This window comes from Monopterus albus, unplaced genomic scaffold (genome assembly GCF_001952655.1).
Source record: "Monopterus albus unplaced genomic scaffold, M_albus_1.0 scaffold52.1, whole genome shotgun sequence".
Classification (NCBI taxonomy): domain Eukaryota; kingdom Metazoa; phylum Chordata; class Actinopteri; order Synbranchiformes; family Synbranchidae; genus Monopterus; species Monopterus albus.
Window position 1 is genome coordinate 3,053,731 of NW_018127932.1, and position 16,062 is coordinate 3,069,792.

Here is a 16,062-nt window from a genome sequence, read left to right on the forward strand (position 1 = left end):
TTGAAAATGTTTAACACAATCATACAACACAAGGCCAACAACCAGCAAGTCTGAGAGGTTTGACAAGGTGGTGTTTAGTGAGGAGTAGGACCCTGCCTCATGAATGATTTCACTGTGACATTGGGATGTTGTGAGTATCTGTCTCCCTAACAGAAACCTGAGACTACATCTGTAGAGTTTACGCCACTGATGATGAATGGGAGGCCGACTTTGAGCATGTAGACTCATTAACCGTTTACATACACAAGGGAGCATTGGATGAATGACCCTTCAACAGCCTGAGGTGAAATTTCTGTTGCATGAAGTACATACAGAATGTAAACCAAATATCAGGACAGCATAGGGCAAAAACAACAACAACAACAACAACAACAACAACAACACCAACAACACACACTGACACAAACCAGGCATAGCAAAATACCATCCCCACTGATGTTACTTTAAATGAGGCTGCACCTCATTTACCTAGTTTTAGGTAACATACCAGATTTAAAAACTGATGCCAAGTCAAAAACAAGGAATATCTGGATGTTCTGAAATACGCCTACTTTTAAAACCTATTTTAGAACGTGCCAGATGCTGACAGTTTGAAGCTGAAGGTTATTTACTGGTAGAGAAACAACTGATTTCATATCAATCTGCCTGTTTCCCGAGAATCCAAGACAAAACAGGTTGGCAGTGGAGAAAGGATTCCCCTTTAAAATGATTGTAGAGACATTGAGACTGACATTACTGTGAATTTCCACATTTAGACCACGTGGTGGCAGTATACACCCTAAATGTTTGTGTTCAGTATAGAACTATTACAAGTTCTTTTTGGCAAATGTGGACATGCTTGTTCCAATAATATGATGTCATTAAGTTGATACTATAAACTCTCAGATTTCAATAAAACATTAATACAGGTTAAAAAAAAAAGTTTACCCTCCTAACCTGCCTGAAGGCTGTAGTTTTACTGAATGATGAGAAACAAGTTTGGCCATAATAACCTGCTTCATAGTTGCCAGATAAGTCAAACGCACGGCTCCAAATGTTTCTGAAGACAAAAACCAAATGGCACAAACCATAATGTTCAGAAGATGAAACTCCATAGTGCACAAATACCCCAAAATCCTCAAGATGGAATTTCACCACAGATAAGAAGAACATTACATGCATGCAAGTTTTTTTTTTCTCAGACAGTGAAAACACATCAGTGGATCCAGTTTCTATTACTCCCTTATGAACCTTCTCAGAAGTGAACAAACAACAGAATTCCATTGTAATAAATTAGATTTGCAGCTGTTAGTGGGAATAGCATAGCCCCCTTTGTGCTTAATGTTGATAAGGCATTAGACAAACTAGATTTTATGTAGAAAGTGCTCCCCAGAGCTGTTAAATATCCAAGGTAACTATGCGGCCAAACTGTGAATTTCAAACATTCTGAGAGGCAGTGAAAGATGACATTTGAACCTCCAGTTGTGAGGAAAGAACTGTTGTTTGCCATTGAGTCTATAATTCACACAGCTGCCCCTTTGACTAAACGGCCACAATCACCCCGTGCTGTGGTTCTCCTGTATTTCAGCAATGCTGTGGTAATACTCATAGATGGATTATTGAACAGGAACATGCCCAGGAGCACAGGGAGTCGGGGGTTGACCTGACTGTTGACCTTTCTGTTGGAAAGTCAAACAAATGACCACAAAAAGCGAAAAAAGATGCAAAACACCTACAAGGAGACAGAAAAGAACTAAAAAGAGAGAGAGAAACCCTCAAAGACAGCAAAAGTACACAAAACAACTACGACATGCAAAACAATTGTTAAAAGACACAAAACAAAGAGGCGTAAAATGAGTAAACATAACACAAAATGGCTACAAACAGACACAGAAGTAATTACAAAGGGACAAAAACAACCACAAGAAGACACACACTGACTACAAATCACATGGTTGCTCAGACTGAGTTTTGCTCCTAGAGGCCTTTTACATGTTTGTGCCCCACAGTCTCATGATCCATCCAGGTAGTAATGAGCTGTTCCCATGAATCACTAATGCTTATTAAGACACATCACATGACACTTATGAGTCTAAAGTTACTTGGTTTAATATATGGGCTACTTGTAATAATGGTTAAGTCATGAAAGGTTTTAGAATATCTTTTTTTTTAAATGCACAATTTGTATTTTAAAATTAAAAGGACAACGTAGATTGGAGGCATTTTAGATTGAGGTCTAATTATTATTTTTAAAGTGTTACTGTTACATTGTAGGATTTATCACTAGAAACCCAAGCGTGTAGGACATCTCACCAGGTGGGGGCGCTACAGGACCACAGTTTCACACCAAGACATGTTGCTTTTTCTCTCTAGCACGATCCTGAAAACGACGCTGGCAACTGTTTGTTGCAGCAACACAAATCTGGCAGCAATTAATAAATAAAAAGCGCCAATCATCCAGGATCCCCAGACTTTAGGAGATCATTAATCCACCGAGCAGGTTTCCCACACAGAGCTGTGCTGGATTAGCCGTGAGTCCCCAAAGACACGGTGCTACAAATGAACCAGATTATAGGCAGAACCCCCATTTAATCTTTCCTGTTTCATCAGACATGGTGTTGGACTTTATGAAGACCACACTTAGATCTTTATTGGGTCATTCAAAGGCAAATAGTGATTCAGTCCATACTTGTTATGAGCAGAATCTTCCACCAAACCAGCTCCACAAGCATTATTTTATTGCACGAGTCTGGTATTTTCTATAACATATACGTATATTAATCTAGTTTATTTGGAATTTTAATGTGTTAAGTGGAGAGTTTACTTCACTCTCTTGTGGAAAACGTAGAATTTCCCAATTCAAACTTTTTGCTTGAAAACAAAAGTGACATAAAATTAAGGATCCCACGAAGATAAACGAGGGGGGTGTTATTTATCAAGGGTCCCTACGGTTTGCAGGCACCGTGGGCCCTTCATCAAAAAGTAGATCGACGTCACCGCTTCCGGCCTGCCCCCCGCCTCCCCCCCCTCCCACCACCTTCTCTCTCCCTCCTCCCGCCTCCCACCACCCTCTCTCTCCCTCCTCCCTCCCCTTGCGTCGCTGGAGCTGCTCGGTTGCCTGCAATCCAACATGGAGTAGAGAGAGATGGGGCTCTAGCGGGGCCACCCCTCGGTAACAACAGCGACGACGCGCTTTTTACGCACAACTGGAAACGGAGTCGTCGGTGGAAACATGCACCTGAGGACTTAAAATTGGAGTGTGTGCTTTGTGTGTGAGTGCGTGTGTATGTTTGTGGAGGTTGGGAGAGCGAAGAGAAGAACTGTATTGGGCTACTGTGTTGGCTGTATTGGCTACTTTACCTCGTGAAGGCGATGGGTTATTGAAGTTCTAGAAGCATTTGCGATCCAGCAGTAACTGGGTGGCTGCGGGGGGAAAATAAGGAGAAAGTGAGGAAGAGCAGACGGAAGCACAGCCAGACGAAAGCGAGGCAAAGAGCCCGACACTCGCACAAAGGCGCAGGGGGGATTTATGCGGAATTGGAGACGGAATCGGAGGATCTGCGGTGAAAGAATGACGAGGGAAAAGTATGCAACCTCCGCGGTACGTTACCTGAGGTGAAACGAGAAAATGATAGAAGAAACACACCCAAACGAGTAAGTAATAGTGCTTCAACGGTTTCTCTATTCGTCTCTCTCTCTCTCTCTCTCTCTCTTGTTTTCGCGTCTCCCAGCGCCTACAAGTGGGAGATGATTGGGGCAGCTTGTTGGAATGTGCAACCTAAATCTTACAACGCTGGTTTTCATGTAGACTGTGCTTTGCATTTGTTATATTTTATTCAGTCGATGAGAGTCTGTGAGTAATGCTACTGTGAATCAATAGTTGTGTAGAAGAGGGATTTGCCCCCCCTTGGTGTAAACTAGTCTTGAGAAGGCAAGAGAGAAAGAAGAGTAGGAGGTGGAGGGGAATAAGCGTGGGCGGATCGGAAACATTTTCTGAAAGGACCCGAGGCGAGAGAGCAGGCCCTGTTGCAGCGTAACTTAGAAACTCAAACACGCCCGAAGTTACACCTTTTATAAATACACAAACAGCTGTGAGATCACGCGCCTCTTGTTTGTACGTTATACAGTAAAACTAAAAACCCGACTGCGTTTACAGAAGCAATTTCGCTTCGTTATTTGGCCACATCTGTGTGTTTGCTTCCAACCGAAGGGGAAGTCTCACAGGATATGAGATATCCGATATGCCTCATCCGCCATCTCTTTCTCAATCGCCCTCATTTGCATAGCCTACCGCGCTCCATTCATAAAAATACCGATTGTAAACGACGACTTGCTCTGAAAAATACGCGCGTTTCACTTCGACTCGAGCCTTAGAAGCTCGTGTCTGGCAGACAGATCAGTGGATCGAGCTGTTGCGCCTTGCAAAATGTACTTAAAGAGCCCCGTTATATGCAGGCCTAGACTTGTTTATATGGCACCCACGGGCCTATAGGGCAGCGCACGAAGCTTTACCACGAGAAACTAACGTTAGACTGATCTGAATTACGCATCATTCCGAGCAGAGCGCGGAGCCTATAGCCGTGCCCTTGGTTATTATAGTTAACACCGACAGACCACCACAGCCTCGAACACGTAGGCTTTCAGTGCAGGGTTGCAGGCAAGCCTCAGCCGATTCCAGCCCCTTTAAGGCTCGAGTGAAACGGTGCAGACATATGAGTAGGCGTGCTGGAACTATTTAAACTGCTGGCTCCCCGTTTGCCTTTTACAACGCCATTAGCCTTTATCGGCAGCTTCTCTGTTTCTGTCAGACTACACGGGGCTGTGCTCGGTAGGAATGCCTGCCTTGCAGATCTCTGTCTGTGGGGGTGGAAGGGCGAAGGGCACCGGAGGGGTTGTTTGCGCTGTGGTGGCGTGACGCTGGCTCATTCATAAAAGCCCTCTAACCCTCGGCGCGTCCCCATTCATGCCTCTACAGAGCCAGTGTACACGGAGCCTGGGTGTCTGACCCCGGCCACACAGGCAGACAAACACAAGAGGCAGGAGACAAGAGGGGCTGCAACCCAACCTAGTGCCTCTCAGCAGAATGAAACAGGAGCATGGAGAACGGTGACACCGTGTAGGAGATGCCTGTTGCTCTCCTGTAGCCTTCCGGAACTATTTAGACATGTCACGTATTCATCTTATTTGCTTTATCTTAATAGTTTTCCTGAATCATATATTTCTAAATTAACTGCAATGTGAATCCCCATTTCCGGATAAGAATGGTGATGACGTGTAGGTCTGTTGTCATGGCGTGATGTGCAAATTGGGCCACACCCACGACGTACTCAGAAATGACTATTTCATCACGTTCTGGCAAAGCACAATTTCTAACGGTTCATAAGGTGTAAATAATGGTTCTGTTACTGGTTGATAAATCATTTACCAGTACTTTATAGGCCTTGTCACCAATTCAACATCACACCTTAAGTGAGATTATACAACCAAATACATAATGCTCTACCAAATACTGAAATACATGCGGGTAGAAAAAACAACCAGATGCTGAAACAGTCTGTCAACATCCAACACAAAGCCAACCACATGCAAAAAAAGAGAAAATCTTGTTGGTTCGCTTTTCTCTATTTTGTGTTTTCTGCAAATGCATCCTTTTCACTTGCATATGTTTCTAAATTGGTGTACATGTTTTTTTGTAAATGTTTTCTTTATTTGCATGTGTAGACAAAAATGTGTTTGCATGTGTTTTCTTAAGTTGCAGGTTTTGTGCTCTGGGGGCATTTATAGTTATAATAAGAACAACTTTTGGGTTGCCAGGTTTTACAAAGTCCCATTAATGACCCAAAGTCCTCATGTGAACATTTTGACCACTTGCATTGAGGAAAAGGGCTGCAGAGCACTTGGATCGAACTCCATTAATAGACAGCTTCTTAACATTTACCTATAAATTTGATGGTATTATGCAGCCCTTCATGAATAGTTTATTTACACTCATAAGTAGTTTCAATGTTTACTGATTATTACACAAAGGGAAACCCAGTGAATTTAAGTATTAGTAAAGTGGAGAAATTTCCTCAACCTGGAAACCCAAAACCTGTTGTAATGTAATTAGTGGCTTATAACTGATCTGTAAAACATTAGTCAACATTTATTTAATAAAGCCATTAATTACAGCTTATGTAGCCTTGATAAATAGTGCACGATCAGAATGTGATGCCAGTTTCTTCCTCCGTGTGCATTAAGCAGCATTAAGCAGCTCTGTGACCATTAGAACAATATGAAGTAACATTATTATTTGCTAGCTTATAGACTCCAAGAAAAGTAAACAAATATTGTGTGTAGATAAAAAAGTAACCAGAAGATAATTCAGCCCTGTTAGTGTTTTAATGAGATTTTATCAACCCTGTGTTTCCCTATCATGTTTATTAGGCAACAGTCATTTTTGGTCAGACCTAATCCTTTCTTAAACTTTTGCTCTTCTGCAAACTGACGTTCAATAAATACTAATGTCTGCGTTATGAATTAGGTTTAAACGGCACAGATGCTGATACATAACTCATGACTGACGCGCGCGCGTCGGTTTGTCTATCGATCCTGTGGCTGACTACTTTCTAGACTAGACCGTAACACAGATGCACATCTGTGACCACAGTCAAGCATTTAACACAGTCACTGGCCTGCTACCTTGCATCTCATATCACTTGGCTAGGCCAGCTAAAGCTTATCACAGTATTGTAAGGATTATTGAACAAACATTATTTTAAAACAATGTGTTACTGCAGTTTCACTTGGTATAATGTTGTTTAATTTAGCTGCAGTAGTACACAGTGGTGAGTTTAGCTCATTTATTGTCATTTACTTTCAACAATACACTGACTGCCCCTAAAATTTGGATGGTAACCTTTTAGTGCTGTGCTGTGTCAGTAGATAAAAACACCTTTATATCTTTTGTGTCATGTTGAAAGGAGCAGCACCGTAGCTTCCAATTGTGTAGCCTGTATTCCAGCTAGATATTTTACAATCTTACCTTTATAAGAGGTTAACTGTTATGTCTTTAAATTTACCTGAAGAGGCATGCTGTACAGTCACAAACACACGCATTTCAATGCACCACCTGCTCAACAGAACAATCAGATATCATGTGTCAGTTTGCTATCGGTAGGCAGCGTTATTACAGGCACAAACATGTAGTTTCTGTTTGTGAGGGCCTTTTCTTGCCTACATGTGCTAAACTGTAGCCATCATGTCCTCTGTTTGGAGGACGCACCTCCTTGCCCTTTCCTTCTCAGCATTATTATCACCTTTGATAAAAGTGCAAGATCTCTTCACATACGCGCCCTGTAGAGTCAAAACACAAGCAGAGCATGTATTGATCTGGTGCGCTGCTGCTGCTGCTGCTGCTGCTGCTGCTGCTGCAGGGTCAGCATGTGCACAGTCAGTATTGGAGAGGAGATGCTCAGTGACATTCAGCTAAGGTCAACGTAGCAATGAAATATAGTCCATCCCTGAACAAAAAGCCACTCATTAACTGGCGACAAACTGGGGTTAAAATAATGCCTAGCACCAAGCTGGTAACAGCACACCAACTACGAGTTATGTGTCGCTTCTCAGTGACTGGCACCGCCCCCATGTGATCAAGATGTGCATGATAAACAACGTGTTTTACAGCGCATCAGAAGCGCAAGTGTGTTGACTCGGGAGGAGCTCAGGACGCCTCAGCTTGCCAGGGCTGACCTGTGATGATGGAAGTACACCATTAAAAAAATGACAGGCGTGTTACTCGTTTCTTTTGTGCTCACATTCCTTCAGCCAGCCTCATCTCCTGTTTTGTTTAGGTTGATTTCCTACATTTCCCACCATGCAACAACAAGCCAGGGGATGCGTTTGCATTCACCTGCTTTTTGTATGTGTCAGCTATGTGAAAATCTCCAGTGCAATAAGAACAAAAAAGAGCTACAGTCAAAAAGTGTGACTTCTTACTTCTAATGCACCTCGTGTTGGATCTGTATCACATTCTGTTCAGGTGAGGCTGGTTGTAGTGTAGTAAATGGTGACTTCTGTAGTCAGTCTGGGGAACAGTTACAATTCCTGCTAATGTTTCAGTTTGCTGAAACATTTTCTGCTGTCAAGATCTATTTATGTGTCTAGCTAACGTGTGGTTAGCTTGTGGGTAAAGAGGAGCTTATTTAGCAGTGTACCCTTTGTTTTTATAGTGATTGAACCAATTGATTACATAATTTCTAAAATGAAATATAAAGAACACATAGTATGGAGACGAAAACATGACAATCCCCAGAACCAAGAAATATATGACAAGCAAGCTACAAAATAGTCATGTTACTTTGCCTGTTTTTTTTTTTTTAGTAATTACAGCAACAGTTTTTGAGAATGAATGCATCTGGATAAATATACAAGTCAAGACAATAATATACCATTCCACAGACAATTAGTGTGACATAAATATATAATACAGACACCCAAAGAATGAGAATATCGACAAGTCCTCAAGTGAACTCACTGTGTAGACTCTTGGCATTTTTCCTCTCTTTCTCTCTCTCCTCCACACACACACACACACACACACACACACACACACACACACACACACACAGAGTCTCTCTTTCTCTCTAAATACCCCTGTAATTACGCTCTCTCACTCCATGGTGTTTCTTGTGTTTTACAGAGCAGCTCATCACTGGTTGCTATCCGGAGCCTTTACATAATGGCCGGAGCTGTTTATATCTGGAAACCAAACAATGGCCCTGGATTGTTTGCCTGTTTTTTTACTAATCTCTGCTCATCAGATGACTGGATGACCAAGATTATAATAGCCTGAGTTCTCATTCACTTCAGTCTGTGTATAACAATCCGCTGGGCTAGTTACTGAAGACTCCAATTCTTCTCAGTGAACTTACACTTCTTCAGTTTGGGCTCATACTTCATTTCACATCATTCTACTCAGACCACGACATTTTGCGACCATGTAATGTGTGTGTTTATGTAAACTGTTACTGCTGTAAATTATCTACTGTACTGCTCCCGCTGATTACCTTGACTGTTCTGTCCAAGAAGAAATGACACCGTCAGATCTCATCTCATTTTCTCGAACAGGATGGGGGCTGGAGCCAATCCCAGCCGGCATCGGGTGAAAGGCACACTGTCAGACCGATTTTTAAAATCCAGTCCTTCTTCCACCAGTGCAAACAGACTAAAGAGTTTACGTCTGTGCCTTACAACTAGTCTCAGCCTTCATCTGTCCTGGTTTGTTTAGTCACTCTTATGTAGCTTCACATCTTTGGTCACCTCACCTACGCTAAGAGGTTAGTAGTGAAAAAGTTGGCCCACTTTCACACAGTGTTCTCATATTTAGTCCAACTGCATACGATGCTTCTTGAAAACTGGATGTATAAAATTAAATCTATCCCTACAACACAAACTATTTAAAACCAAGCACAAATAGCATCAGGAAATGCTGCAGCCCATCAGTTACAAGATGAGTCACTGACATCTGACAGTGTGTGTAAAAGAAGCACACCTAAGCTAACACAAGTTGGGATTGTTGCAGATGTCAGTCCCCGGTGCATAGAAAGCCCCTCATCACTTACGTCTGACCCAAAACACTGAGTCTAACACGGTATAAGGGGGCTATGAGGTATTATACGGGCCCTTGGCTGGCTTTTCAGTCACCTGTAAGAGGTTTAGAATCAACCAGCTTATTTTCTGATCAGTTTCCATCTCAGCAGAGCTGGAGGAGCTGCAGTCGCCCTAGGGATGACGGCTTTCTCCTGGAGTTCAGTTACAGGATAACATTGGGGAGGTGATGTGCCTGGGCCCTATACATAAGGCCAAGCAAATCATCATCCCAGGAAGCACAAATAATGTTGCTGACTGTGACTTTGAGGCTGTGTTTTGCTCCCACTTTGAAGTCCTTTTTGATTAATAAGCACAGCCAGTGTTTTCTTTACTACAGACTCAATTGGATCGATTGGATGTCATCTGTTAATGTGCCACACATTAGTGGCCTCTGTCATGTCCCCTGACATGTTCACATTCAGTCACACCAGCAGTGCTCCATGTAACTACAACTGAATGACAGAAAGCTGATCAATACGTGTCCTGCCTTTTTTCCTCAGAGCTACACTGACCAATGAAAGAGGTTGAGATTGGCTCATGTTTTATATACTTGTTACATTGGTTCATGTTTCATCAAAACTCTGATCTCTAAATCAAACCAGCTAAATAATATCCAGCACATTTTAAACCAAAATGATCCTAAAAACAACAACAATCATCACGTCACAACCTGTAGGCCTGCCCTTCTTCCACACATAGCGCGTGTGGTTCGTGAATTCACGTGTTGTAAAAACAATGGACTGTTATAGTTTGGGCTCCTAATAAACACTGACAAGAGGGGAGCAGATCGAAGTTGTCTACTTTAAATCCCCTGGTGTCTGACTGTCACGGTTTGAATGAGGAAAAAAATCTGACAAAATTCCGCCACATCGAAGCACATTTTACGCACGTTTTAATTCAGTGTTACTTACATTTTCCGAGAATGTCGTGATCTCAGGTGTCCACTGCGAATAAACCACCATACTCCCGCTTAGAAATCCTACAAAAGACGCTCTTTATAAGGCCAAAATGTGTCGGGAGTAACATAAACCAATGCACGGGCGGCACATCCGATTCAAAAGCACCAAATAGGAACAGTTGATAGCAAATTGGACCTAGTGTTGCTTCATTTAGCTAAAATGTAGGGTAAACATGTTGCAGCACACCCGCTTCTTGTAAATGTTCATCATTTCATTTAACACTTTAGCGCAACACAACCAAAAAATTTGCAAACATCTCTGAGGGGCATACCTGACGCAAATAAAGGTGACCGCAGCGTAGCTCGGTTGATTGACAGGTGCTTGACAAATAATCCCTTGGTGTCAGAGAAGGGCGGGACATCTGTGCATTTAATTGGGTTGCAGTTGGCGCCAGTTTTAACAGTTAAAACAGTTTTAAAAAGTGCTAGAAGAAATTGGGGGGTCATTCGTGAATTATTTAATGAATTATGAAGTCAGTAAAACGTCAAGTGAGCTGGGTTTAAAGGGTTAACATATGCATATTCAGTCTGGACAACAGTCACAAACACCCAGAGACACTGATCAGCTGAATCTTTACACGGCGACATGGTTGGGATTTTCACTAGACTGCTGTTTTCCTTGTCAAATGCTCTCTGCTTTCAGTCAGTCAAAAACACAAACCAATAATGAAATTGATTGTGAAGCACCTTTGAGTCATATCCTGCTGGCTGCAGACAGACCATGTGTGTGGGTGGTTCTGTTGATCAGGCAGAGGTGCGGCCAGGCCTTCTTATCAGAGGAAGTGTAGGCGCCTTTATCACACATGACTGGCCTGCCCTCGCTGGCCCTTTTATCTGTCACACATAAGCAGAGTTCCAGCCCGCTTTACTGCTTTATTGCAGCATTGTTAAAGACAGACCACGTCAAGTAATCTTGCTAATAGTTTGCCTTAAATGTGTGCATTTGAACAAAACTTTGTGGTGTTTTGATTGTAAATAAAGACAGAATATCAATGCTGGTATGACTTACAGAGAAAATTAAAAGTACATTAATGTGGCTTTGCATGAAATTTGCAGGTGTGTACTCCACCCATAGCTCATTTCCTGATTATGATACAGACTTGTTTTTATGGAGGAAGCATAGAAATAAAGAGTTTAGGATGGATGATGGATTGACTGTATGAAACATAGGAGACCTTTGTTACTAGACAGTGGGAGACGATCAGCTCATTTTAGCAAATGTTTATGTTTCCACATTACAGCGAAGATGAAAAATACTTCAGAAAGCCTGAATATTCCCCCTCCTAAATTCTGTCTAGCTTCATTTAAAGCAACATTAATCAAAATATGCGTTTCACATTGGGCTTGGCTATTATAATGAGCTTTTAGTGAATTATCACCTGACTTCTTCTCAGCTCTACGGAGCTTCATAAAGTCCACTCAGCACTGAAGAACAGACTAGCTGATGAGATATTTCCCTCAGGAGCTGGTGGAGACTAAAACAGAGCTAAAAGGAGGGTGAATACTGGACTTGCCAAAATCTCATGTTGCTGTGTCTACCGGGTGTGTAAGCAGACAACAGTTTGCCAACACATTTGTGTTTTAGATTTACAAAGTGGTAATGTATCACTGTTGTGTTTACAGTCTTGCCTCTCCTCCCAAGTGCCCAAACACTCATTGTAACTGTTGGTTTATTTGCATATAGGCTGCTGACTACCATGGGATTCTCACTGTATTGTAACTCAGAGTTATTATATTGAAGTTGGGGGAGCTTGTGAGTCACAGTGGGAAGAGGTTAAAGCAGTAAGTCACAAATGTGGCCTAAAACATTTAAAAAACACATTCACAAGGCACTGACCACCAGGCAGCTGTGTACTGTGGGACAGTGAACAAGGCTGCGCAACAGTATACCACTTCTTTTAAGAAGTAGAGGCCAGACACACCTTGCACTTTTGACCCAGCATATGAACAGCTCATATTAATTAAATCAGAAGAGGATGTGATACATGAATTGCCTGCCCTTTCTTATCAGTGAGGCAGTGAGGTGTTGAGTTCCCCCCTATCTTCTTTCTAAACTGAATCATTAACTTTTGACGCAGCACTTTACAGTCTTACTCCACCAATGAGACTTTGTTTGTATGCAGTCTAAGAAAAAGTAAATGACCAGGAACACACATTTTTGGTATTAGGCAACAATTATGTTTGGGAAAAGTGCATATAAACTAATAGTGTATCAAGAAGCTTTTCTCAAAGTGAGCGTCATAGTCCTTTTTCAGCATCAGTACCTCGTGCAACATTTGTGTGGACAGAATTAGATTCATAGCTCCCAAATGTACTGTATGTGTGTGTCTGGGTGTTTGTGCCAGAATGTGTGGTCACTCCCGAGTGTATTAAAGAAGCACGTTGCTGCAGGTTGGGGCTGTGTGTATGTTCCAACCAGAGATTACAGGGCCTGTCGGCAGACATGGGTCACAAGATGGCCTGAAATGTGACAAGTTCATCTCAGAGAGCTGGTAGACAGTATCATGTAGCTTAAAGCGCTTGTGCTTATATAGCACAGAATTTGGTGTTATTTCTGTATGTGGGTGGCCTGGACAAATGGCTCCATAGGTGAATGTGTCATACATGTGTTGTGGTTGTATGGTGGGTTTTCAAACTTACTTTTTTCATAGTTTTAAACATTCTTTCACTGAGGGATTTAAAGCTTCAACCAAACGTTTCACCCTCTATAGACCGTTTTTATCCATCTTTGTTTATGTGCATTTGCACATGAAAAACCTTGTGTGTGGAACCATTAGAAAAAATGTTGAAATATTGCAAAAAAAATGTTTTTGACACTTGACTGAGGTGGAAAAGATTAAAAAAGCAAAATGGAAGCAGACAAATTCATCATAATGTGCATGAAAGCATGTGACCTAAACATTCACTGAGGTTTCTGCTCCAGTGAAGAGATGGAAAAGTGCAGCAAACAAAAACATCAGGTGTGTGGAGCAATAATGGAACATTTCCTTAAATGAATACATTAAATATAAATATAGGCAATACCGTGTTTCAGTATTTAAAATGTTTCACAGCGTGCTGTTTGACTGGGGCTCTATCAACGGGCTATTATTCTTGTTGTGTGCTCTTCCTCTGCAGCGATTTAATGACTGACTTATAATGAGCCACCAGCTGTTTATCTTGATCAACCAACTCCAAACATTTGCCTAACAGCAGTGGATTGATTCATTCGTATTTTCTTTTGACAAGCTTTTCAAAGATTCTCTAAAATTTGTGTTACATACGAGGCAGCGAGCCCAAACGAAGTTTACACTACAAAGATAAGCCACAAACTGTTGTACCCGGTACTTTTTACCATACTGACTCTGAGAGACGAGGCAGTCCCAGTTCTACACGTCATAATAATAGTATTAAACACCCTGTCTGCTGACAGTCATCAACTCTTCTCTCTAGTTATCCTTGACCAGATGTACCCTGTAGAAACTCATAAGCATGACTAAGCAGTTAACAGTCTAACTAGACATCCTATCTCCACTAAACATTTCTAATACATAAAGTATCTATCCAATATCAATCTGACTAAAAATACCTAACAAAACAAAGAAGGCAGAATTAATCAAAGTAATATTTGTGGTGTAATCTCATCAGCTGATATTAGTGAACTCAAGTTATTTAAGTCCACACGTCGCTAAAATGACTTACATCAGCCTTACAGTATATTTATTGGCCCAAAACCTACAAACAGATTATGACTTCCTACACCAATGGTCATGGTCTCTTGTTACACTAAGCAGCCAACACCAACATGATCTAAACACAGGAAGTAGCCTACACATGGTGAGCAAGCTTATGTCACAGTGAGGGTAATTTATCTGTATAACTAGCCCCAAATTTTAGCATTAGTTAGTTCATAACCTTTTCAGACCTACTTTTTCTCTCCCTTGTAGTTTTAAGTTGCAAAATCTAATAATTGCATTGTTATCCAGACAGGCAGCTTGTACTCAGGACACACTTATGAACAGCGATTTCAACCCTGGTAAATCACATTAACTGATTATTATATAAGTTACCAGTTAACTAGCTCACCTTTAGAATTCAGTTTAGCTAGCCTGTTTCTAGCAGCTGCAAGCTTGATTACTAGCCTGTGAAACAATGAAAGTATAAATAGATCACTGACATTACTGTTTGAATTTCTTTTATTTCATTTGTTGCCATTCAAGTTTCTCACGTGGCTAAGCAGAACCTCAGGGACTATGGGTTTCCATCCACTGTGGCCTAGCATGACAAATGACAAACCTGCCTACAAGCTCCAGCCTGACAATAACAATTTAACTCTTCTCATTATTGTCTTTAGATCAATATTTCATCTCTATTGGCTTAATTTAAGGTCAATTGGTTAAAAAGTCTTTACTTATTAAGGGAGTGTGTCTGTAATATCCTTACACAACAAAACCTTTAATATGTGAATGGAAAAGTGCAATTTGTTGAATTGGAATCAGAGGAAGCATTTATTTTAAATAAAAGATTATGTATGTGCGTGTGGGGGGGGTTTTGTTAGCGAGCGACTGTGTTGTTTACATGAAAGAGCAAACCTTGTGGGTGAATCTCTGGTTGCTGCTTTTCTGTATGTGTTGTTTGTCTGCTGTCAGTCCGTCTATCATTCAGTCAGTTTTATGAATGTGTGTGGGTGGGAGCTGGTGAACCAGTTTTACCACCTGTGTGTGTGTGTGTGTGTGTGTGTGTGTGTGCATCAAATCCCTTGCACTGTCTGTAATATAATTATATAACACCACCTCTCTCATTCACTCCAACTCTGGCTCACTCCCTTCCTCCCTCTCTCTCTTTCTATGTTTCTCTTTCTCTCCTTGTCACACACACACACACACCTACACACACACACAGCATCAATGTAATTCACAATGGCACATCCTGTTTTTGTTAGATCATTCATGTGGATTGTTCATTGTGTCCCTGTGAGAGTGGTGATTGTCATGCTTATTGTTTCATGCAGAGGGAGTTTTTGTACACTACACTGTAATTGTAGTTTCTGTCCGTTTGTTAAATGTGTCTGATCGTAGCTCCAAACTGTTCTGTTTCATCTACGTTAACTGCAGTTTGAAGAAGGTTACACTGGATTAGGAAAAGAATATGTGAAGTAGCACAGGAGCTAATTAGAATTTTCATTATCAGTTCTTCTGTTGCTAAAAAGAAATGTACAGGCAAGGACATTTTACAGTTAAAAACATTTCTGTACTTCAGTTTCTTGTCATTTATTGGCTGGCACATACTCTGATACCAACATACAGTATCTCCAGTGAGCTAATAATGCCCATTATAGCTGCCTGGTGTATTTATTGTTTGTGCTCTAACAATTAGTTTATAAAATGTCAGAAAAGAGCATAAAATTCTGCTTACAGTTTCTCAGATTGCTAGTATGTCTGACCAGCATCCGAAAACCCAAAGCTACTCACTTTGCAATGATATAAAACAGAGAAAAGAAGCAAATCTTCACATAT

At 41.3% G+C, this 16,062-nt stretch overlaps 1 protein-coding gene and 1 long non-coding RNA gene across 4 annotated transcripts in view; both read right to left on the reverse strand.

Moving 5' to 3' along the window:
- The window catches only part of LOC109961156 (uncharacterized), a 40,623-nt gene extending 37,023 nt beyond the window's left edge, over positions 1-3,600 (reverse strand). Inside the window, exon 1 of the long non-coding RNA XR_002275100.1 lies at positions 3,340-3,600. This is a non-coding gene — a long non-coding RNA (uncharacterized LOC109961156). The remainder of the gene's footprint in view (positions 1-3,339) is intronic.
- Positions 1-11,029, reverse strand: part of meis1b (Meis homeobox 1 b) — a 188,138-nt gene extending 177,109 nt beyond the window's left edge. Inside the window, exons 1-2 of one of the 3 annotated variants that reach the window (XM_020601805.1) lie at positions 10,840-11,029; positions 10,521-10,588 (exon numbers count right to left, since the gene is read on the reverse strand). In XM_020601805.1, coding sequence (XP_020457461.1) covers positions 10,521-10,588; positions 10,840-11,014 — 243 coding nt within the window. In that variant the 5' untranslated portion in view covers positions 11,015-11,029. Of the gene's footprint in view, positions 1-10,520; positions 10,589-10,839 lie in introns of those variants that run through there. The other 2 variants (XM_020601808.1, XM_020601807.1) reach the window with 2 other exon arrangements.
- Positions 11,030-16,062: the final 5,033 nt, after the last annotated feature.